The sequence below is a fragment of the Pantherophis guttatus genome, chromosome 1, assembly GCF_059756535.1.
Source record: "Pantherophis guttatus breed Tessera chromosome 1, ASM5975653v1, whole genome shotgun sequence".
In the NCBI taxonomy this organism is placed as follows: Eukaryota; Metazoa; Chordata; class Lepidosauria; order Squamata; family Colubridae; genus Pantherophis; species Pantherophis guttatus.
In genome coordinates this window covers 284399862-284424259 of record NC_142063.1, presented here as the reverse complement: position 1 = coordinate 284424259, position 24398 = coordinate 284399862, and the positions used below count along the sequence as shown (strand labels likewise).

General features: G+C 38.7%; 2 protein-coding genes across 15 annotated transcripts in view; both read right to left on the bottom strand.

The window, feature by feature from the left end:
• Positions 1-24398, bottom strand: part of BIRC6 (baculoviral IAP repeat containing 6) — a 157085-nt gene that overhangs the window by 3354 nt on the left and 129333 nt on the right. For all 14 annotated transcript variants that reach the window (XM_034428129.3, XM_034428130.3, XM_034428133.3 and 11 more), the window contains 8 exons: positions 14247-14457; positions 11204-11349; positions 10118-10228; positions 8748-8965; positions 8049-8210; positions 7500-7577; positions 6362-6550; positions 3139-3273 (listed from right to left, as the gene is read on the bottom strand). In XM_034428129.3, the coding sequence (XP_034284020.2) occupies positions 3139-3273; positions 6362-6550; positions 7500-7577; positions 8049-8210; positions 8748-8965; positions 10118-10228; positions 11204-11349; positions 14247-14457 (1250 nt within the window). The remainder of the gene's footprint in view (positions 1-3138; positions 3274-6361; positions 6551-7499; positions 7578-8048; positions 8211-8747; positions 8966-10117; positions 10229-11203; positions 11350-14246; positions 14458-24398) is intronic.
• LOC148116872 (uncharacterized) lies at positions 17865-20449 on the bottom strand. Its single transcript, XM_087881803.1, has one exon. It carries the CDS (start codon positions 20447-20449, stop codon positions 18686-18688), a length of 1764 nt encoding a protein of 587 aa, XP_087737929.1. The 3' UTR covers positions 17865-18685.

Genomic DNA, 24398 nt, shown 5'->3' with positions numbered 1-24398 from the left:
ATTTCAAAATATAAATGTTAAGAAAGTGTTTATTAAAACTTACATACTATGCCCAAAATGTGATTATGCTAAAAGCAATAGAACTCAATTTTCCTTCCTATTTCTCCATAATATTTAGTCAGGGATATGTGAGACACCAAAACACTACAGGTTTTCATGGCCCCTTAGCATGGGTGGAAAAACATATTCTATTGATCTTCAGCATTATTAATCACTATTGGGAGAGAGGAAAAGGAAACATGGAGCTGCTTTAAGACTATAGTAGCCAATTCCACTCATAAAGATAAATGACAGGAACATCTTGAATAGAGAAAGGTCTGGTTTAGAGAAGGGTTGTGCAATTTAACTGATATTTTACAATGTTTTCCAAACCAAAAGGAAGAAGAAAAAAGACAATAAAAACAATTCAATCTCGCTTCCGGTTTGGTTCTGTGGTGACTCAGTCGGGGAAACCCCGACTGTCAAACCGCCGTCAACAGGTCTGCGGACCGAATCTGTCCTGTAGGGACAGGGGAAAGAGAGGGACACCTTGGATGGCCGAAAGGAACAGGCAAGTTCCTTGGAGGCCGGAAGAAACCCTCTGAGCCGGCGGCAGGGGTGCGGCAGCCATGGCGGCTGCCTCGAAGCCGGGGCAAACCGGAGAAGCACTGTGCAGGAGGAAGAAAGAAGAAAAGAGCGAAGTGTTCGGAAGCCGGGTGAGTGACACCAACGCAGGCAGGAACAACGGTACAATATGGATTTTTACAAGGAACCCCCTAGCCTTAAACAGTGGCTATAGATCTGTGGGGTAAGAAGATTTAGTAAAATTAATGTGCAGGAGGAAAAGACCCATTAAGGAGTTCAATGTATCACGGACCGATTTGGAATAATCTGCTTATTGAAACAAATTAGAAAATTGAGGAACTTTTTTTAAAATTGGAAAGGATTACTCTTGGAGAAAGAAAAAGAAAAAAGCGACAAATAGAAACCTGATAACTTTAAAAGCTAAAAGCTAAAGGAACAGAGACAAATGGATGATCACATAATTGATAAAATGGAGAATTGCCGTGACTAAGTGAAAGTGTGAATTGTAGATTGCTTTTGGCTTGAAAGAGAAACAATGTGTTTTGTTACTTAAATTGGATTACTTTGAAAATAACCAAAGGTTTTTGACTTTGGGGATGAGAAGCATTATTTCGGGATTTAACATCTTTGGGAAGTTAAAGAAGAGAGACAAACGTAGGGTTACATAATAGCTATAAAATGGGGATTGCTGTGACTAAGCAGAATGTGGATTGCAGAGATCCTCCTTCTGTTTGGAAAAGAAACATTCTGAATTGTTACCTACTTTGGGTTACTTTGAAATCAACTATAGACTTTTGGATTTTGAAGATTCCTATTCTGTCTTTGGGTGATTTTACAAAGAAAGAAGAAATACATTCGATTTATTAAAATCGAAACTAACTGGCTTAGCAACAAGGAGTGGTGCAGGATTAAAAGAAAGGAAGTTGATGGATTTTACATGTAGCTGATGTTACAAAAGAATTAAAGTGATATATGGAGTTTTTAATATGGAAATATGAATCTTGAAGTGGAACATTTATGGACAGATAGGGAAATGAAGAAATAAAGCAGATAAAATTAAAGTGTAATGTTTAAAAGCTAAATGTACAAATGATTTTTAGATAAAAACAGGAGGGTTCCTGAAGTAACAAAGATGGGAAATAAAAGAAGGTATTTAAAATAGAGGATTGATGTATAGGTGGTTAAAAATGATATTTTTGCAAAAACATAAGAGTATATGCCAATATGAGATAAACGTAAGAAAATTTATTGTTTGATGTAACATGTTTTAATTCTAAATTTGTAAACAAATTTGAGAAGTAAATATAACTGATTAATGTATTATTGGATGAAAATATAAGATACACAGACTTAAGTAACGAATTGTGACTGAATTCAATATATGCTGGAAATGATTAATATTATGAAATGTGTTGAGAATTAATCCAGAAGAGTATACTGGGAAATAGCTAAATAATAGACAAATATACTGCAAGGAAAAAGTTAAAATAAGAGATGCTGGATACCAGCGAAATAAGAGTTGGTGTTCTGGAGGAGAAGATGCTGGAAATCAGCCAAACAATAGTTGGAGGCTTGGAGGAGATTTTGCTGGAAATCAGCCAAAATAAAATATACTGGAAATCAGCCAAAATAAAAGATGCTGGAAATCAGCCAAATAATAGTTGGAGGTACGGAGGAGAATATGCTGGAAATCAGCCAAAATAAAATATGCTGGAAATCAGCCAAACAATAGTTGGAGGTATGGAGGAGATTATGCTGGAAATCAGCCAAAATAATAATATGCTGGAAATCAGCCAAACAATAGTTGGAAGTATGGAGGAGAATATGCTGAAAATCAGCTAAAATAAAATAAGCTGGAAATCAGTAAAATAATAGTAGGAGATATGGAGGAGGATATGGATTTTGGGATAAATGTGTGTAAAATGAAATGTGTAATAGATGATAAGTGTGAGAAAATTAAAGTTAAAGTGATAAAGTCTAAGATTTAAAGATTTGATGGAATGTGCCTAGAGATTAAGAAATATGGATAGAATTTTGTTCTATAAATTGAAATAAAAATAGAGTTGTATTTAATTTGAAAATAAGAATTGTGGTGATAAAATTGTAAATAATTAGATTTAAGAGGTTAGAATATTTTTTTAAGATTAATGTTTTGATATTGAGGTTAAAAGAAAAATGAGTTAAGTTCATTTGGAAATTAAATTCGTGATGATATAATAGAATGGTTTAGATTTAAGATGCTAGAATTCATGTTAAAAAAAAATTTGTTTGATTTTTAATTTTAAAAAATGTAATGGGAAATTGTTAATGGAGCTGGTTAAAGAAATGTAAGCGATTGTACCTATCTATGACCGGATTGAGACTTCGTTCTTGAAAGATATATGTTTATGTTTGAAAAAATAAAAAAATATTATTAAAAAAAACAATTCAATCTCACAATAGTTTTAGAATGCATAAGGTCTAATTTTTAAGGAACTTCCTACTTTAATATATTCATTCATTCATTCATTCACTCACTCACTCACTCACTCTTGGTGAAAATAGCCACGAATGCATATGATTTTAGCTTCTTACCTTTAGAGCTGCAGCGTGATGAGACATAGTTCTGCCTACCCGTTTATCGCTGCTGTACTGCTGTATATCTGCTATCCACTCCTCACACTGAGCCATTATCTCTATCCTCTTCAAGTAGAAGTGTTTATGTATAACCTATAAAAAAAAAGAATAGGAGCAGAAATAATAGTTAGCTATTAATGTATAGTTTTGAATTATCAAAGTGTTTAATATATACAGATCTAATATATCTAAGTGTCCATCCTATGCATTAAGAGCAATTACAACTTCACAATGCTTCTGATGTTCATGAACATGGAAGGAACTGCTTCATTTCCTAAGTTCATCAGGCAAATGCAATGGGAAAAGATATGGCTGCTTTAAAGCACTGCTGATAGACTGCTGATGTTTGTGATGAGATATGTTTTTTGATATAAACAACTATCTAAGTAGGAAATTAGTTAAGAGCTCTTTAACAATCTTGAGAATGGAATTAAATAATTACATTGGTTTAACTAATTGGTTTGAATGTCATTATTCAAAAAAATTCTCACATAAACTTATAAGATAAGAATACAACTGTTTTAGTTACGAAAATATAATTCTGTACACTATTTACATTTAAATTTGTTTTGTTTAGCAATCTTCAAAAGGTGTGAGTTTACCATACATGAACCTGAGTATCTCAGAATATTTTCTATTTACCAATTGGCCTCATATGACCTTCAATATCTGAGTATCTGTGAGATTAATGGATACTGGTGCAAATTTACTCTCACAAGTGGTGGAGGGAGAGCAACCATGTGGCTTGATCTTTTACTTTTTAGGGTCAACAAAAACCAGTTTGGTCTAGAGGTTAAGGTACCGGATTAGAAAGCAAGAGATAGTAACTTCAAGTCCTGCCTTAGTCATGAAAGCCACATGGGTGATCTTGGGCTGGTCATTCTTTCTTAACCTGACTCACTTCACAGGGTTCTTGCAGTAGGGAAAATAAGAGGAGGAAGGTGTGTTACATATGGTTATCGCCTTGAGTTACTTGTAAAAATAATAAAGATGGGATATAAATAAATAATAAAAACCTCCATGTTGAGTAGACTTACTTGTGCTCAAGTTCACATTCTTAGTTAAATTTTCTTTACTGTATTTTAATCTGATGTTAAAGTTTTATTACAGATTAAAGAATTGTTAAATGGATTTTAATATGTTGAATTGTGAGTTACTTCTCCTATTTTTTTTCCAATTTACCAGCCATTCAATTGAGAGGATTTTAAAGAACTGAAAGGAAGGGAGTTCTTTATTGAATTTCATGCAGTTTTAGTGCTTATCAATTAAAAAAAAATAATTAAAATCACATTTAACTAGGAGCGTGAAGTAGCCTTAGACACTTGTTCTACATTTAAAATATAAAGTCTTGATAATCAATTACATGAAAAAAACTTGTATTTATAAACCATATCTTATGTAAAAGAGAGATGCTTCTATTCTGATTTATCATGATAGCTCCTGGTGCCTCAGAATTAAGATAGAAATGCAATGATTGATATGAAATTATCTTTCTATTGTTTTTATTTTTGTTAGTGTTTGTATTTGGTTTTAATTCTGTATTATTCACCCAATCTGATAGTTGGATGGTCATATGTAATAATTAAATAAATAAGTAAATAAAGAAACCCAAATATAACTCCTACTGGCTTTAAGTACAGTTGAAGTCATTCATGGTTTAAAAACAACCTCTCTGAATATTATTTATGATTGATTAAGATTACAAAAAATATAAAAAAATTTGTTAAGAAAATGGGAAGGTTTAGGAACATGTAGTTTTGTGGTACAATTCTCAAGCCTTAAATACAATTGAAGGAATGTGGGCACTCTATGCACTGATCTATTTATTTTTCTGTTAGGTTAATTTAATGCTACTATTGGACAAATTTCATTCCAAGGGACCAAAAACCATTAGGATTTTGCAGTAAAATATGCCAATAGATACATCTATTAACTGCATGCAATACTTTAGAAAATTTTGCAAAAAATACTTGGCAATAGTGTCTACTGTATATACTACCAAAAATCACAAGTCGTTAACTAAGCACTAATGTATTACAATAATGGGGGTAATATGACTGATGGACGATGAGAGATAGACACATATATAATTTTAAACAAGGCCAGGGCTATGCATGATTTATTTTGGCTCCAAATGGAAGCTTGCAAGGTCACTTCCAAGTTTAGCAGTAAGTAAAGAAATGTACAGATAATAAGAGGAGAACAGGAGCCAACTATGTATTTCATTAGAATTGTCTTAAACATTTCATGGCCTTAAAAAGTGGAAGCTAGTGGTCTGGCTTGTTTTCATTGTATTTTAAGTATCAAAGCCCTTTTCTGTGTAATGTTCAGCTCACCATTGTTTTAATTATAAATCAGTAATTCAGTTTCTACTGCCAACTTCTACAATTGCAAATGCTTTAGGAATGCTACTCCCAACAAAGCAAGTATAGTGCAGAGGAAAATTCAAGGAAGCGAAGGATTTAATTCTTACTTTGTTTAGGATTTAATTCTTACATTGTTTAGCAAAAACATAATTGGCCACCTAATCTCAAAAAACAAGATATTCCTATTGCTTTCTTTGAATGCATTCTTTCTTTAGGATGTCCTCTAAACTCATATGCATAATTTGATGCGGAACACTGAGCAATCAAATAAAATGGGAAAAAAAAATAGTGTTCTTAATTTAAAATGTTTTTCCATAAGATGGTTGTTTTTTAAAAATATTACGTCTTTGATTCTATTTTTCAAATGTACATGTTTTTCAATTGTACAAATAAAGTCATTGCAGAAATGATATAAATTGGTGGCAATGATATAATTTATTTATTTAGATTTAGATGTTGCCTGACTGCAAAATGACTCTGGCTAGCTCACAATATAAAAACAAGCAACAATATAAAAAATAAAAATACATAATACATATAAGTAAACAGTCAGAACCTGCTGAAACCCACCTCTGGTCTATTCCCCACCCTGCTGAGTGAATGAATACTACTCCTTGAGGAGCAACAGGAAAAGTATGACTGGTAGGCTTAGCAAAAGGCATCTAGTTGAGCAGTGCGTGAGAAATGGAATGATGGCTTCTTAATCTATATGCCTTACCTCCATGATAAACATGTATTTTAGGTCATATCCTTAGCTAGCTTACATTATGGTGATTTACAACAGTTAGATCGTCTAGAAAACCACAAACACAAACCTCTTTAAAACATGGGGAAGGATTTCTGATTTGTTCAAGCATTGCCCATTTAACTGTTGCTTGCCGTATATTTCCATCATATTCTCTGGAACTCTGTGTGCCACTTGGAGTCCCTCTAGATCTTTCGTAGCCCGGTTCATTGAAATAGGGCTCTGCAACTAAAATGAGCGATTGCACAGAGACCAGTACCTATAGAAAGAAAAGTTTTTATGTAGGCCAACATTAGAATTAATGAAAACATAAAAATAACTGAAACTTTCCAATAACATTAATCAGGTCAAGGTTCTGATGGCTCAGCAGACTGATAGCACTGTGATTAACACCAGCTGTCTGCAATTACTGTAAGTTTGAATCTCACCAGGCTCAAGGTTGACTCAGCCTTCCATCCTTTCTAAGGTAGGTAAATTGAGGACCCAGTTTGTGGGGGCAATAAGCTGACTTTGTATAAATATACAAAAGTATGAAGGCTATTGCTTAACACATTGTAAGCCGCCCTGAGTCTCCGGAGAAGGACGGCATATAAATCAAAATTAAAAAAACAAAAACAAAAAAAACTTTGTCCCTTTGCAGGATTGCAGAATCGATTCATGTTAACAAAATGATACTCTGTTCAGTTTAAGTGCTTATATGCTATCATAACAGGTTAAAAAGTGATAGTGTGCCTTTAAAATGTTTTTAAAAGGCTCACAAAACAGTTGGTTCTGTTCATGGGAGGAGCACTTTGCTTGTGTTTTTGCCACTTTTTTCTTGTCAATATAGATCCATTTCCGTTTTGTTTCTTAACATAAAACAATTAAATGATTAAATATTTTTCAGTAAATGTTTTCTTGTTCATCCACAGGCTCTTCCATATGCTGTTTGATAACCTACTGCAAACCATGGCTAAATATGTTTATGGTGGACCCGAGTAACATGCATTTTGTAATAGAACACTAAGATTTAACCATCTTAATGTAAACACTCTGCTTACCAGCTTGATTTCAAGGCATCTGGGGCTAGACACAATGATGGAAAAATGAAAATATTCATGCAGCGATGTACTTGCTTTCTGACATTAGGTGCAAATGTTGTATGGTTTGTATTGCAACATCATGAAGAAAGTGCATCATGAAGCACTAATGAAGAAAAAGTTACATACTTGTAAAAAGCTTGATGTCTGGGGATTCCACTTCTCTTCTGGTCTTCCGTGCCAGGTATTGAGTATACTTAAACAAACCTGAAAATAAAAGATTTTGAACCATTTAGGACTCCAATCCGATAGGCTTCATAAATGCTATCACAACCTTCTCTCCTCTCCAAAGCTGATGAGTGCTGTGTAATTTAAGAAACGGTAAAGTGTCTTCCTCTGTCGTCAAGGGGTGACTGGTATATATTGAAAACCCACTATCATAGTCTTCTACTGAAAATAAACTCTGATGTTATACACTGAATTCAGAAATACAGTCAATATAGAGAGACTGGTTTCTACTTATTGGTGGATCGGAATATGTAAATATACATAAAACCCTAATAATATTTTATGGGATCCCCACCAGGCAATGGTATTTTATTTTACACAAAGCAAATTGTGATCTTAGTATATTTTTCATCCTACTAAATTAAAACTGTAGATGCCAACTTCACCAAGGATGACCAGAAGATTTGCTTCAATCACACTGGTCTCCAATGAGTTTAACAAACCATTTACCTTGCCATCATTGTATAGGTTTGGATTGAATCTCACGCTGTGTCCTCCAGTTGTTTCCAGGTTGACAAGTGGAGGTGAGTTAGGATAGTCTTGTGGAAAATACACATCAAATTCAAAACAGCCATTTGCATAAGGTGTGTCTGCTGGGCCAGTTATCAAAACCTTTTGAAAAAGTTAAATTCGGTTATACTTAAGAATCAAAGGAAACCAGATCGCAATACAATTTGCCACAGAAATTACAACTGGTTAATTAGCTAATTTATTTTTTAAAGCAATAGTCTTTGGCTAAATTTACCTTTATCCTAACTTCTGAATGGCTGTTTGGCTTCTTTCTCCCAAATAGATGGGCACAGCCTCTTTTATCTACAGCTAATGATATTCCCTAGAGTTTTCACTTCTCTCTGGTTTTTTATTTCAATGACTTGTCTCTCCTATTTCCTTTTTGCTCTTCTGTCATCTTTCCATTCATAAAACTAAAACAAATTTAGGAGACATCTTCTGGCAAACCTGTTTCCATAAGAACTTAAAAACTAGACCTGAAAAGTGAACTAACTGAACTATCAAATTCTATCAGGTGGGAAAGAGATGTATAGAAGTAGTGGCCTAAATTGCCCCTTGCCACTTCCAGGGTCCAATGAATTCCACAAAATAAGTATCAATATTACTTAACTAGCATAATGGATATAAGTCTGGCTTTACCTTCATGATATCTAGTCTCTCCTCATCACAGCGAACAAAAACACTGGATGATGAAGAAAGTGGCAGTGATGTAGAAAGCGTTACAGCTTCTTGAGCAAGACGTCGGGCTCTAGCAGCACTGTTTGCATCAGTGGCATTTTTCACCTGAGACATGTAGTGGTAATTTACTTTAAACACAAGTTTCCCATCATCATCTTCAGAAACCATCTCAAAAGTATCTAAAAATAAAAAGCGTTACATTCTTACTTAGGAGAGCAAAACTGCATTTTAACTGGATAAAATAATCAAATTTAATAAAAACAAATCAGTAAATAAAAATATTTTCACAGTTTTAAAAGATTAAAATGTCAGTCCAAATTCCCTGAGTTTATATCTACACTACCTCTGCTTATTGTGTAATTTAAAACTGTGAAGTTATTCTACCTATGTATTCTTCCAGAACACAACAGTAATGATACGATAACTATAGGAGAAAGTGAGTAAATTATCATGTTAAGTTTAAGAACAAGGATAGCTCCCCTGGTTTAGGATACCTTAGTCCAGCACTTTTCTCACAGTGGCCAATCTGATGCCTATTGGTGCTTACAAGCAAGAAATAAAGACATACTCCTCTCTTTTAAGTGTTAACTGTGCTAGTTTTTCCTCAACATATTTTCCCTTTTCCCTCCAAAGTAGAATGAAACAAGTGTCCAACACTACTATTTGCCATCAGTTCATTCCCCTCCCCTCTGTGTGTGTGTGTGTGTGTGTGTGTGTGTGTGTGTGTGTGTGTGTCTGTCTCACAAATACATGGTTTATATGGCTGCCTATCCTATATACATGACTCTGGGCAGCTAATAATTTAAAAAAATAGAAACAAAGTAAAACAAAACCAGTGATCAAAAACATAAATAATGCAAAAAGCATAGAATAGCAATAGTTTCCCTCAAACTATGATACTGTTTCTGCCTCACTAACATTTATTCTTGGAAATGCCTCATATCTGCATAATTACTTTTCTTGCTTATTTCAAATTTATTTGTCAAAGTTGCATTTCCCTTGAAAGTTTTGCTAGTGCTCCTGGTTTTCTCTTACTCCATTACAAGTACTAAATTTGTACTAAACTTCAGGTAATTATATCTAAAATTTTGGCAAATATTTTTGGGCAAATTTTAACTTATACTTTTGGGGATAATTGCATCTTCTCGTATTGTCTAAATCATTAAACACATTCTGAAAGGACTACAAAGGAGTAATAAAAATATCACCTTTGTCAGTGTTTATATAGATATTCCATTAAAAATGTTTTTGAAATTAAATCTCAAAGCAACAAAAGCCACAAAAATGCCTTTGGGATTTTTTTAATGCTATAATATAGATTATTTACTTACCAAACTGGAGTTTTTTCATTACAGCTACATATTTCTCTTCAAGAGATCTTAAAACTGACAATGGCTTGGGTTTCATTGCAGCTTTTTTAGAGGATTCAGCCAATTTTCTCTCTGTTGCAATGGTTACAACAAAACATATAACATTTAATAAAGTACTGTTAAATTTATCTATAGTATTTCTTTACTGCAAAATTCAGAAGTTCCATTTTGCATCATCAAAAAACAGGCTCATCCTAATTGTGGAGACACTACGCTGATGGCCCTAAAGTCAAACATAATGGCATTTTTTTGGATCCAACTTTGTGCTTGGTCCTATTCTATCTGTGTCACAGGAATTTCTAAAGAGAAGCACAATGAATAAAAGCTTCAGTAGTTTTGTATTAATAGCATAGTCTTCTTTGATGGATATTCTAGACTCTAGCAAAGTAGTCCAGATGGAAGGAAGAAGTATGTGTGTAAAGTGAGTGGCACAGCCTGTGGGCAGAGTCAAAGAGATCAACCTAGAGCTCGGGTGTCAAACTTGTGGCGTTATGTTGCCGTCATGTGACGTATCATGACGTTTTTCCCTTGGTGGAGGTGGGGTGGGCATGGCCTGCGTGTGACACATCCAGCCCATGGGCTGCCAGTTTGACACCCCTTGCCTGGAGTCTCTACATTGCCACAAATGGACACCAAACAGACCTTTCTTAATTCCAACCTTTCTTGAATTCCCTTAACCCTCATCTAGCACCAAAATAATGCTAATGGTTAGTTGACTAAAAATCCTGTGCACAGGCAATAAATCAGTTTAACTGGAACTTCATGTGTGGCCTTGATCTTCCGCACCTGAGACATGTATGCAAAAGAACTTGGGATAATGTTTCATTTTTCTATGTCTCAGGAAGAATGAAAAAGTTCTTGCCCAGGTATATTATTAGTTAACATTTGATCATTTTTTTAACGTTTTAAAAAGATTGCATGTTATTTTTTATCTACTTGTCCATAGTTTTTTTAAGGTTTTCTATTTCTGAACTCATTGTTACCTCAGTCTTGTTGAGAATTTGTATATTGCTAAAAGATAGAATGCAAAAATTCAAGATCATTTACCTTGATTAGCTTGACGCAAACTTGTTGTTGCAGCGTAAACAATTTCAGCAGTCCTTTGGATATCTGGCACCAAAAGAGTCAGCCCCTCTGGTTCTTGATCTGAAGTCTCTGACTTTACTCCAGGTTTTGACTTGTCTTTTTTTGATCTACAGAATAGGTCAAAATTGGACAAGATTTAAAAAAGAAAAACTTTGATAGAAGTGAAAATATTTACAAAACATGCATTAAATATAATGTCTTGAAAGATTAACCAGGTGTATGCCTTTAAAATGAGGAAACCATATAATAAAAATAAAATTTAATATGTAGAATTTGAACCACATTCTTCTTGAAACTGATAAACAGGATATCTCTAACATTGAAGCAATAAAGCTACATCTTTTGCAAGGCTTATGAGACTGCGTGAAAATTGTCCCTAGTTTTCCATATGTGCATGCATTGCACACTTCTGCTAGAACTGCTAATGAAACAAAATAGTTTGTCTACCTATGTACACACTGAGACAACTGGGAACAGATTTCAAAGCAGTAATTTAAGTATCTAAAGAACAAAGTTGTTAAAAAACTTCAAGTATAGGTGCTAAAAGTTTTGCAAAGCAGCTCTTTCTAAAACTTTGTATAGCCCCAACAAATGAAGGTTTTGTGTAGGCGGGTGTGTGTGTATACACACATGTATATATACAAATTTTCTTTCCTTTTTACTCTATCCAAATTTTCTTTCCTTTTTTTTTTTCTATCAAGACAACACTGATAAATAAAAGCTTCTTTAAATTCTTTAAATACAAAGTGTATAAAATCTATTTCAGGAACTAGAATAATTAGTATGCTGAATAAGCTAAATTCCAAAACATGTACATGGAATATTAGTGTAAATATCAGCATTTAAATTTATTCTGAGTACCTCGTGTATGATTAATTTGACTACTTTTCTTCATTTATTTTTCTTATGTTTAACTCAACTTGTCATCTAACTCTTAATAAAGCTAATAGGCTGTGTCTTTTCTTCTTGTTTTTACAGCTTTTATTTATCAGATTTTAATTTGTCTTTCATCTAAAGTATAACAAATAATATTTTTGTTCAACATAAAACCTTCTTCCGGTAAAAGCTTTTTTTATTATCTGGAGTCAGGAGAAATACTAATGATAATTTGATCTGATTTTCTTAATCCAACGTCTGGATTCTGGATATTTTTGTTGTATTTTCTTTATTCTGAATGCTTGCTTTAACATAACATTTTATTTTGTTCTTTTTGCTCTGAAGTATTTTTGTCTGCCCCCTTTTCTAGTTATTTTATAATTCATGGGACAGGCAAACATGTTCCCTTTTAATATTATTAATTTCTATTTTTATTGTCTGATTATCATTTGTATTCTTTTATTTGTATTATATTCTGTCTGCTCTTCTTACTAAACGTTTAAAAGACATTCTTTTTCTTGACCCAGATTTTTGCACGCTTTTCATTCTAAAACTTAATACAAGCTGCTTTTCTATGATAGCCTATATACCTATTTGTACTTCTGTTGGCAATAATATTTTTCTCCATTATCATCATTATTTTCAAATTCTGTGGAATCAATGCAATAACTTTTCTGTCTTAATATATTCTACTCAAATTATTGTTATAATAATTTTTCATTATATTTTCCAATGTTTTCTGCTTGTATTATGTTCTATTCTCAATGAGAAAGATGCTGACTACTTTTTCATTTTTTTTCTACTGTATATTTTGGGGATTTATTTTATTTCTTTAGTTCTCTTATTAAAGTTACTTTTTCATTTTTTCCCTTTAATGTTGGGGTTCCTAATGGACTTATTTAAGATGCTCTTTGGAAAGGTTTGACTCATTAACGACCTAGTTATATCTGAAGAACAATGACAAGATGTCACAAGTATCCTACATCTGCATGAGTTCCATTATGAAAGAAAGAGAGGTTAGGAATATACCAACACAAATCTTGGTTTATTTAAATCTTATTCTTTTTGCCCAAATTTAATAATTAAGGTATCTTTTTCCCCCAATTTCTTTATACTTTAAAACAAATTAAAAATTAGGGGTGGCTTGATAAATATTGTAATACAACTGAAGCACCAACTATGAAGATAATACTTAATGTTCAGTATGATCCCAGGACATGAGATCTTAGATTAGAGCAAGATGGATTTGCTTAAGAAGGTGTAGACAGTTGTTATGGTTATCGTCCCTATGAAGTGCAGTCCTATTATTTAAAACATTAAATTTGGTTCCATAATTTTGAAAGTCTTGACTTCTATCAATTCACTTGTTTTGGAATTCAGGTCAACTCTGAATTTTGGTGTGGTCATCTCAATTTATTAAATATTATTGTTTTAATGTATCCAATATTTCTAACATCTGTTGATTACAAAAAGAAATTTCCTAGAGTTATGCAGGGAACTTCTCAAATGTTCAGTTTTGTTTATTGATGTCTCTTTTTGTGTATGTTTGTCATATGCTAACATTGAATAAATATACTAGGTATAGTTCTCTGCCCATTACTATATATTAAGATGGATTATATCTTGCTTTGTACATAACATTAACTTTGTTTTCCATACCTAACAAATTACCATTACTCAAATATTGAGGGGAAATTCATGTTTTGGAACACTGCCAAAATTCTTGTCATTTTTGCCTAATGTTTCCTTCTATTTCACTGCATTCTTGGTTTTAAAAGAGCTCTATATGGAGAGCTCTTTTAAAATTGGAAACATTTTTTATGAGAGATTCCCACTTTTAATCAGAAGTGATTGTTGGAAGGAGAAAAGTCTCAACTGCTTGGGATTTATTACATGTGACAATATTCTTTCCAGATTCTATTCTAATGGGAAATAGGGGTTTGTAGCAGGAGTCATTAAAATCAAATTTGATGGGCCAAATCTGTTTTAAAATAAGAACAAACCAAAGTTGTTCTTATTTAAACATTTTCTGCTCTAAGTCACAGAAATAAATGGAGGTTCCCCTGCATTTGTTTGGGGAGTAGTTATATTATGCTATTTCTCAAAATCAATCAATCTCAAAAAATACCTCAATCGATTAGTGTAAGTATCCACACATGTCTTCATTTTAGCTAACAGAGTTCCAACCGAAGCTTGGGATTCTAACTGTTCTTCTTCCTCTTCTCCATTTTCTCCAGTCAAGGGAAGCAACAATGGTACCATAGATGTGCACGAAGCAATGGCTCGGAGAAGTTCCAAAAGAGCTCTATAGAGGGGGACATGCCTTGCCATATCCAAAACTAGTGAAGAAAAGGAAGAAATATAATAAAATTCCGGCTACTTACGTTTAAGTTAGATTCTATTTAGTTAATAAAAATATCTATTTATGAATATGTGTTGAAAAAAAGAGGCAAAATTAGAATGCTTTTGGTTGTTTTGAACAACAGTAACTGTAAAATCAGAACTTTATTCATAAGACAGTATAGAGATTGACAGTATAAAAAGAAACCATCTAAAAGTGCAAATTCAACATAAAAAAAAATTCAAGAAAAAAAAATTCAAGAATAATAATAAAAAAGGTTTTCTTTGTACAACACACAGTTATGTTTCCTTCATCGGATATCATAACAGCCATTAATTTTAACAGATTTAAAGGGGAATTGGCCAAATTTGTGGCTATAAATGGCTATGTCAGGGTTCCAAGTAACACCCCCAACAAATGTAAAAGATGGCTTCCAGGTCTGACAGGCTATTAGTCTTGAAAGTTGCTCACTTTCATGCAAGTAGGAAGTATTAGATATGACATGATAATTTTATGAATGAATTATGACATTAATTCATGGAATGAATACGACTTCAAAATATATCTTAATGAGTATGTCTCCTAATTCTCTTCTCAGATTATGTTTTTTTGAGAACAGTGATTTAGTTTCAAATATTGAATGCTGATACATTTCTGATCTTATTTGTGTTTTTGAGAGTAAAATTTACCAAGTATCATTTTTTTAAAAAAAAGGTAGTCTAAAAGTACAGTTCATATTTTGCTATTTCACTATCTATAAGTCATCTTTGAAGTTAAACTACAATTTCTTCACCTTCTGTTTCACTTTCCTATGTCGTGCTCACTCATTATAAATTATTCTTAGGCATATCTGCACTGGTGTTTCTGAAAATTCAGAAATTCTTCCATTATATTTCAAGTTCAAGCTGAAACAGTTGTGAAAGGGGCGTTGGTCCTACCTGAGACGCACCTTCTCGTTGGGTGGAGACAGCAGCCAGGATGGGTTGTGCCCGTCTGCTAAGCTGATAGACTGAGCCCGTCAAAGTTGTTAAGTCCCGCCCTTGTCACTGGGCAGACCCAGCTTTTGGTGAAGACTAGAAGACAGGCTCGGCGTGTGGGACACCAATAAGTGAGAAAGGAAAGACCAGAGATAGAGACCAGACTGGTAAAAAAAGGGGGGGTCTGGCTGCTGTCTCCACCCAACGAGAAGGTGCGTCTCAGGTAGGACCAACGCCCCTTCTCCATTGTGGGTGGAGACAGCAGCCAGGATGGGACATACCAAAGTTCACTGTCCCTACAATTGGGAGGGACCAGGCTGGTCCGAAGCACCCTCCCCTTGAAGAACCTGCTGCAGCACCCGACGACCAAAGGCGGCATCTGCCGACGCAAATTTGTCCAATTTATAGTGTTGGATGAACGGAGAAGGCGAAGTCCATGTAGCCGCCCTGCAAATTTCGAGGAGAGAGGCTTGAGTGGCCCAGGCCGCCGACGTCGCCGCGCTGCGGGTAGAGTGAGCAGTCAGCCGAGGAGGTCTCGGAAGGGAGCGTAGCTCGTAGGCCTTAGCAATTGTTTGGCGGATCCATCGTCCGATCGTCGATGATGACACCTTACTACCCAAGGAAACCGGCAGGAAGGAAACAAAGAGGGATTCTGTTTTACGGAGATCCGCGGTTCGCTTGATGTAGATACGCAGCGCCCGCCGGACATCTAGGTTATGCCACTGCCGCTCAAGCCTATGAGCCGGATGAGGACAAAAGTTGGGCAGGACCAGTTCCTGCATGCGGTGGAAAGCGGTATTGACCTTAGGCAGAAACGTAGGGTCCAGCCGAAGGACCACACGGTCCGTGTGAAATACGCAAAGGTCGGCACGGATGGAGAGGGCGGCCATCTCTGAGATGCGGCGAGCCGAGGTAATCGCTACCAGAAAGGCAACCTTGCACGTTAAAAGCCGAAGGCTGGTTGTCCGCAGAGGCTCGTATGGGGCAGCCGTGAGAGAATTGAGGACAATGGAAAGGTCCCAGGTTGGATATCTATGTAGAACTGGAGGGCGCAAATTGGTAGCGCCCCGCAAAAAACGGTGAATCAAAGGGTGTTGGGCCAAAGAAGACAACGACCCAAATGTCAGAACCGAGGAGATAGCTGCTACCTGCCTTCGCAACGCGTTAGGAGAAAGCCCGTTAGAAAAACCCTCTCGTAGAAAGACCAGTACATTGACAATCGAGGCCTGGAGTGGGGGAACCCCATTCCTATCACACCACGTACAAAAAGCCCTCCAGGTGGCTGAGTAGATTCGCTCCGTAGAAGGTCTCCGGGAAGCCTGGATGATGTTTATCACGTCTGCCGGGATATTGGCCTCACTTAGTGCGCGCCGCTCAACCGCCAGGCGGTCAGACGAAGCCACTGCAGGTCGGGATGCAGTATAGCCCCTTGAGTCAGAGCGTCTGCTGGCTGAGGAAGCTGCCAGGGAGGGGCTATTGACAATGACACTAGGTCCGCGAACCAAGGTCTGCGAGGCCAATGCGGCGCCACTAGAATAATCTCCGCCCGTTCCAATAACAGCTTGCGAATCACACGGGATAGTAGCGGGATCGGAGGGAACGCATATAGGAGTCCCGGGGGCCATGGGGAGCGGAGGGCGTCGACAGCCTCCGCCTGAGGTGACGGGTACCGCGAGATGAAGCGCGGGAGCTGAGCATTGTGCGATGTGGCAAAGAGGTCTATCACAGGCGCACCGAAGTGAGAGGCGATTTGATGGAAGATGCGCGGGTGAAGATGCCATTCCGCATGGTCCAGGCGTTGGCGACTGAGCCAGTCTGCTTGTATATTGGCGACGCCGGAGATGTGCTCTGCACGTAAGGAGGCCAGGTGGATTTCCGACCAGAGTCCCAACCTCAGCGCTTCCGACATCAGAGAAAAGGACCGCGTGCCCCCCTGGCGATTGATATGGGCTTTTGCCGTGATGTTGTCCGTGAGGACCAGGACGTGAGATCTTGAGATGAGGCGATGAAAGGCTCGAAGCGCTAGGTATACCGCCCGTAGTTCCAGCCAGTTGATTGACCGTCGGGTGTCCGTGCTGGTCCAAGTACCCTGAGCGACGTGATCCAGGCAATGGGCCCCCCAGCCCTGTAGGCTGGCGTCCGTTGTCACCACTACCCTCTGTGGATCGAAGAAGAGAGAACCTCTGGATATTGCCGGAGAATGCCACCACCTAAGGGACCTGAGTACCTTACTGGGAATGGGAAGTGAAGTGGAAGAAGTGCTTCTGCCCGCTTTCTGCAACGGCAAAAGGAACCATTGCAGCTCCCTTGAGTGCAGTTGGGCCCAGGGAACTATCGAGATGGCGGAAATCATCTTGCCCAATAGCTGGGACAAGACGAGGGGAGACACCGCTCTGGTCCGGACAACCTTATTAATAAGGCCCCGCAAACTGTCCTGGCGGTCATGTGAAAGATAGACCCTCCCCTCCACCGAATCAATTAGAGTTCCCAGATGGAGTAAACGAGTGGACGGGACAAGATGGCTCTTCTCTAAGTTAATAGAAAAACCATGGGCCGCTAAGGTCTGGATAACCAGTTGCAGGTCAGACGAAGCCTGCCGCTGGGTGGACGACAGAATTAAAATATCGTCCAAATAGCAGTGAAGTCGGATCGATTTAGCCCTAAGGGATGCTGCTAAAGCCGCCAGCACCTTCGTAAAGGTACGAGGAGCAGAGGAAAGGCCAAAGGGCAAGGCCCGATACTGGAAATGGCGTCCCCCGTAGCAGAACCGCAGGAACCTACGATGGGACGGCAAGATGGGGATATGGAGGTAGGCCTCAGTGAGGTCTATGGAAGAGAGGAGATCGCCCCTCCGAACACCGTCGAGAATGGACTTCAAAGACTGCATCTTAAACTTCCGATAAGCGACGTACCGGTTCAAACGCTTGAGGTCCAGGATAGGTCTCCACCCCCCCCGATGACTTCGGCACTAGAAAAAGCCGGGAATAGAATCCTGTTCCCTGTTCAATCTCGGGAACCGGTTGGATAGCCCTGATTGAAAGGAGATGCTGAACCGCCAAGTCCATAAGGGACCGTTTCTCGATGTTGGTGGAAAGCGGACAGCGTACAAAGGACATCGGAGGAGGGGAGAGAAACTCAATGGCCAAGCCAGATCGAATGGTGGCCAGGACCCATTTATCGGAAGTGGAACCCTCCCAAACAGGGGCAAAGAGGGCCAATCTGCCCCCTATAGGAGGTTCCAAAGTGCAGTTAGCGACGGCGTCTGGAGAAACGACCTCCTCCCCCTCGAAAGGGCCGCTTTGAAACAAAATTCCTACCTCTCGACGCCCTGTCCTGAAAGCCCCGCTGTCTAGATTGATAATTTCCTTGAGGCCTCAAGAAAGAAGAGGGATGGTTAGCACCCTCATACGAACGAGAAAGAGGCCGAGACGGATATGGATGGAATCTCGGTTCCCCCCTACGGAAAACAGCTGGAAGGATCTTCCGTTTGTCCTTGGTCTCGGTCAAAAAAGGCTCAAGGGGTTCTCCAAACAGTTTAGAGCCGGCAAATGGAACCGACGCCAGGCGCCATTTATGCCTGGCATCGGCCTGCCAATGGCGGAGCCAGACCAAGCGGCGAGCCGTAACGGAAGAAGCGAGGGACTTGGCAGCAAACCGAGCAGCAGTGAGGGAAGCGTCCGCTGAGAATTGTGTTGCGGTGATAATTTTATTCAGTTCCTGTTTCACCCGGGCATCCTCTGTAGATAAAGATTCCTGGAGATGACGGAGCCATAGGAGCGTTGTACGATTAAAGAAAGATGCTGTAGAAGCCGCTCGAATGGCCCAAGCCGCGCCCTGATGGGCTCGTTGCAACACCTGCTCCGCCCGGCGCTCCTCCGGGCGCAGGCCTTCAGCTGGGTCACCGGGAACAGCAGTATGCGGTAAGAGAGCGGCCACCGGAGAGTCCACGGACGGGACCTGAAGAAGGGAGGTAAGATCCGCAGCGACGTTGAAGTTACGTCGGTCAAATGCTGTAGGCGCCGGTGTCGAACTAGGTGAGGACCACTGCTTCCGAATCACATCGAGGAACAATGGAGGGGTAGGAATGGTGTCTACCGGCCTGGATGGTTCCGCAAAAAGGGGGTTGAGAGCCCCCTTAGCCGTACCTGACGTATCTGGCGACGGGGAGGGAGAGCTGAGCTGAGCCGTATTAATGGCTTTGTGAAGCAGAGATTTGAACAAGGACTGGGGAAACAAGCCCGTAAAGGCCGGTTGGTCAGGGGGAAGGTCCTCGTCCTCGGAAAGCTCCAACTCCTGAGATTCCTCATCAGCCAGCAATGATGCACGGCTCTCCAGGGATGAAACCGGAGAATCAGGGGCGGCTATTGAAAGGACATCGTCCTGCTCGACATCCATCCGGGACAGCAACGCGTCAGACTGAACTGAAGCCGCCCTGCTGGTTGGTCGCACTTGAGCCGCCAATGACTGTTGAACCGTAGTTGTTATGAGTTGCTGGATTCGCTCAGGAGACCAGAAATTAATAGGCAGCGCCGCCCCTGCCTCAGGAACGGATGTTGAGAGATGTGCAGATGCTGAGTTGGCCACATCCGATGAAGAAAAAATCGGAGGGGAAGGCCCCACCGGGGCTTCCAGAGCAGGGGCCGTGGAAGAACCCCAGAGATCGGCAGTCTGAATAACAGCAGGGCAGTCCTGAAGAGAAAGTTGGTCAGCTTGCGCCCCAGAATCCTGGGCCGAAGCAGCGTGAGGAGCTGTCGTAGCGGACTCCTTAGCTGATGGATGCTGCCTACTAGCTTTAGCGCAGATCTTTTGAAGAACTTTATCCCTGCGGGCCTCTGCACGAGATGGTAGTGAATGAGAAGCCGATTTATGACGGGCTTTTGCTGGATCCGCCCCCACTTGTTTAGAGGAGACATGCTCGATGTCTCGCCTGGGAGGGGAAGCCCTTTCATAATGAGGGCTATCTGAGCGCCCTGCCCTGCGGCCGTGCTTTGATTTGTGCGAAGCTTTGGGCATGATAGAAAGCAGGGAAGCTACTAGCTGTGACAATGCCAAATAAACTCCTGTTGTTAGGAGAGTCACAAAGGAAGGAACTGTCGTTAAGAGGTACAGACCGAAGTCAAGAGGTCCTTGACCGGACAGCTGGAACGGGGAGCGTAAAAACTCCACTTAGACTAACTGGCTCGTTCAGACAGCAGCTATAAGGACAGTTCAGAATGGAAGGGGGGGCGCGAAGCTCCACCAGCAGAATTGTCACAGACTGTCTCCCGGGTAGAGATGGGGGGGGGCGCGAAGCTCCACCTTTCAATAAGGCCACACAGAGGCAAATGACCGGGCCAATAAAGAGGGCGCGAAAACTCCACTAATAAAGTTGTTAGAGAGGCTCACCAGAGGATCGCAAAACTCTCCAAATTAAAGCGTTCTCCCCCCGGCGGCACTGACGCTGATACAATTGGGGGGGGGCGCGAAGCTCCACCAACTCCTCTCTCCTCCCCTTCGGCGCTAAACAGCTGGTATGATGACAGGGGAAAGCGGCAAGCCGACGCTCTTCAAAAAGCCTCTTCGCGCCAAAACCGGGCGTCAGTGCTCAAAGCGCTCCACGGCCCGCAATCCACTTAAACTAACGGCGGCTCCGCTTGCAGGCTCGTGATGAGGGAACGAGGCTCCGCTAGCCGATTCCACTTGGAAGCTGCAAATAGTAAGGCAAGATGACTCGGGAGCGAAGAAATTAGCAACGGCCGGCAGCAATACAAAATGGCGATCGGGAGATAAAAGTGGGAGCGCGAAAACTCCGCAAACGCCGATTTAGGCGTTGCTGAATATAGCGGCCAAATGAACACAAACGGGGGCGTAAAGCTCCACAAATACCCAGAAAAAAACCTCCCAAGGCTTGAATAAGACCGAAAGAAGAAAGAAGAACAAACCCACCCCAGATAACTAGCAAAGCCAGTCACTGGGGTAGAGAACTCACTATCTATATAAATAAGGGCAATCCAAGGCAATCCAGGTCACAGTCCAAGTCGAAAAACCAGTAAATCCGCACTAAATACGTATCGAGAAAGAATTAGATACCAATAAAGAGAGAAAAACTAGCAAGAGGAACAGTCCCACACGCCTGTCTAGGCTGACAGACTGAGCCAAAAGCTGGGTCTGCCCAGTGACAAGGGCGGGACTTAACAACTTTGACGGGCTCAGTCTATCAGCTTAGCAGACGGGCACAACCCATCCTGGCTGCTGTCTCCACCCACAATGGAGAATAATAAGGCTACTGGTTTCCAATCATATTTTTCCCACTGGCAAAGCCTCTTGATTGGTCCTGTTAATGCAAATCTCCCATAGCAAAAACTACAAACCATATTTTGTGTCACTTATAAAACCTGAACTTTAATACTCATAAGGGACTTTATTTAGTCTTTAAAATGATGTGTATTAAATTAGTATGACCTTATTATTTATAACTCATGTTGCTACATTTTGGGCCAGTTGCAATTTCCTTCTAGGGGTTGCCTGAAGGAGAATGCAATGCAGTAGTCTAAGCTCGTGAAAAGCGGCACATGCGTCACTGACATACCAATGTCTGTCTTTCAAGAACGGGAGCAATTTTTTAATTAGCCAAAGCAGATAAAAGCCTCATCTCTGGTGTCTATCCAGCATCAATGCCAGATCAGAATGCAGAGGAGAGGGCGACGAAACTGGATTGTCCTTGTGCGAATGCCTTTCCTGCAGCATTCTGAAAAAAATTACAACTATCCTTTAGGCTGGTTTGAAAGAACATGACTCGGTAATGGTGATCCAGAAAATGCTATCATTTTATTGAACATCAGAAACTGTATCTTCTGGATCCAATCCTAGCATTCCAATCATTATATTTGATTGCCTTACTGAATGAAATTTATAAAGCAAATGCAGACAGATTGGCTAAAGGTAGTCCTCACTCCCAAATGGCTGCATATAGTAACCTTTTTCATAGGTATCACTTTCTAAGTTTCAATGTTCTGTCTATTGCACTATTAAAAGAAAACTAAGCTGGATTGAACAATTTCCTTTTACTGCTGACCATTCCAAGCAAAACTGCCTTTTTAACTGCATTTTGATTTTGACTGCAAGACACTGTCAAAATAAGTAAGGTGGAATTTTGTGATTTTGTCTTCCACTGCTGTATCTGTTTTTATACTCCAATACAATCAATTTCTAGTAGCAATGTTCATTGTATGGTTGGATAAGGTTTGGAAGACTTGGAACTGTGATATTCTCAACTGTTAGCTCTAATGTCACTAAGTATGGCTGGGAGTCCAAATATTCAGTCTCAATGTATTTCAGTTCAATGTTTTGTTACATATTATAAATGTTTGCATAGTAAACTGTTTTGTTAATACTGTATAGAATTGAGAACTGTATGGAATGCCCAGATTTATATAAAAACGCAATCTTGTCATAATTAAAAATTGGTTATGTGATGTTCTCTAAATTCTTAACATTTTATTGGGGGAAGACAAGAAGAAATTTGAATACATCACTTACTACAAAACAATAACATTTGTCAATGGCCTTATTATCTGGGAAACTCACATTAGATTTTGGTATTCGTGCAATCGTTCTTTTCTCTCACATAAGATCCTGAGAATCTGAACTGACACTATGTTTATAATAAACAACTCCAATCCTAAACAACTCTATCCATAGTATTTCTATCTCAAAAGTTAATGGCACATTTCATTCAACAAAAAAGTTGGCTCAAGCTATAGATTATCTAACTCCATTAATCAAAATATTTATTTCCTCATCCACTGCAAAATTTCCAATATACTTAATATTTGATATTTACATTAATTCTGGCCAAAGTTTATGGAGAAATGTCTCCTGAAAAAGAAACTTTGCCGTAAGCTATACATTAATTGGAAGCATCCGTATTCCTAAATTCCCTTTTACTATTCCAAGATACTCCTAACTAAGAATAACCAAACCCGATGAACCATTAAATAGATAATATTAAGCAGCTCTAAATTCTTTTCCAAACCATTTAGCATTCCAAGTATAGCTTAACCAAATACAGATGACATTAAAAAACTCCTTTTTATATTATCGAAATGTGCTCTCCAAGAACACAATGAATAGAGCATATGCAACCAAAATGGAAAATGGATTGTTATGCAATATTTCCCACGTGCCTCAAAACAAGCTAAGCAAAAGAACCAACTGGAAGCTACACAAAGTATATATAACAATTTTACAAACATCTTTTATAACTTATTCAAAGGATATAATGTTTTTGTTTCTTTCATCTTCATCTATAATTTGAGTTCAACTCTGAATGTTACACTATTAAATACGCAGACGAAGATAAAAACGGTACACACACAACCCATTCAACTTGTAACATGTGGCACTTCATTTTGGTATTATGAGATTAGGATGTTCTCCTGTGACAACGTAAATTGAGGCTTAGAATAAAAGGTGGTGTTTTCAACTGTCAAGGATATATTTGTGATCATAGCTGATTTCAAATAAACGTCTTTTCTATGTTAGGAGTTCCTTCTTCCCATCTTTATTAGCTGACTTCAATCAGCTCTGTATCATTCATATCTTAAGAAATCATAGAGGCCATAACATTTATTCAGACAGTAGTATTTATATCCTGCTTTTTCATCAATTAAGCTTCTGATGCTGCAAACTCTCCTTGACGACTGAACCAGTCTCTTTTTTTCCAAAAAATTCTACCTGTAGCCTTCATATGCAAATTCAGTAATAATTTCACTGAAATTACCACTGAATTGGTAATTTCAGTGAAAATACCATCCAAAGATTATTAAAAAGTACTACTAACAACACTGAATCCTGAGAGTGTCTTAGTTAACAGGACGTGCAGGAATCTCATTAACTATCCAAAGAATAGAGGATAGATACTCCAGCTATTCAATTAAAATAGCTAGAATCCATTTTCTTGCTTTATAATTAGTCAGTTTAG

What these genes read in the sequence shown, in the direction of transcription:
- LOC148116872 (XM_087881803.1), bottom strand. Translation starts at nt 20,449, where the DNA reads ATGCCCAAAGCTTCGCACAAATCAAAGCACGGCCGCAGGGCAGGGCGC.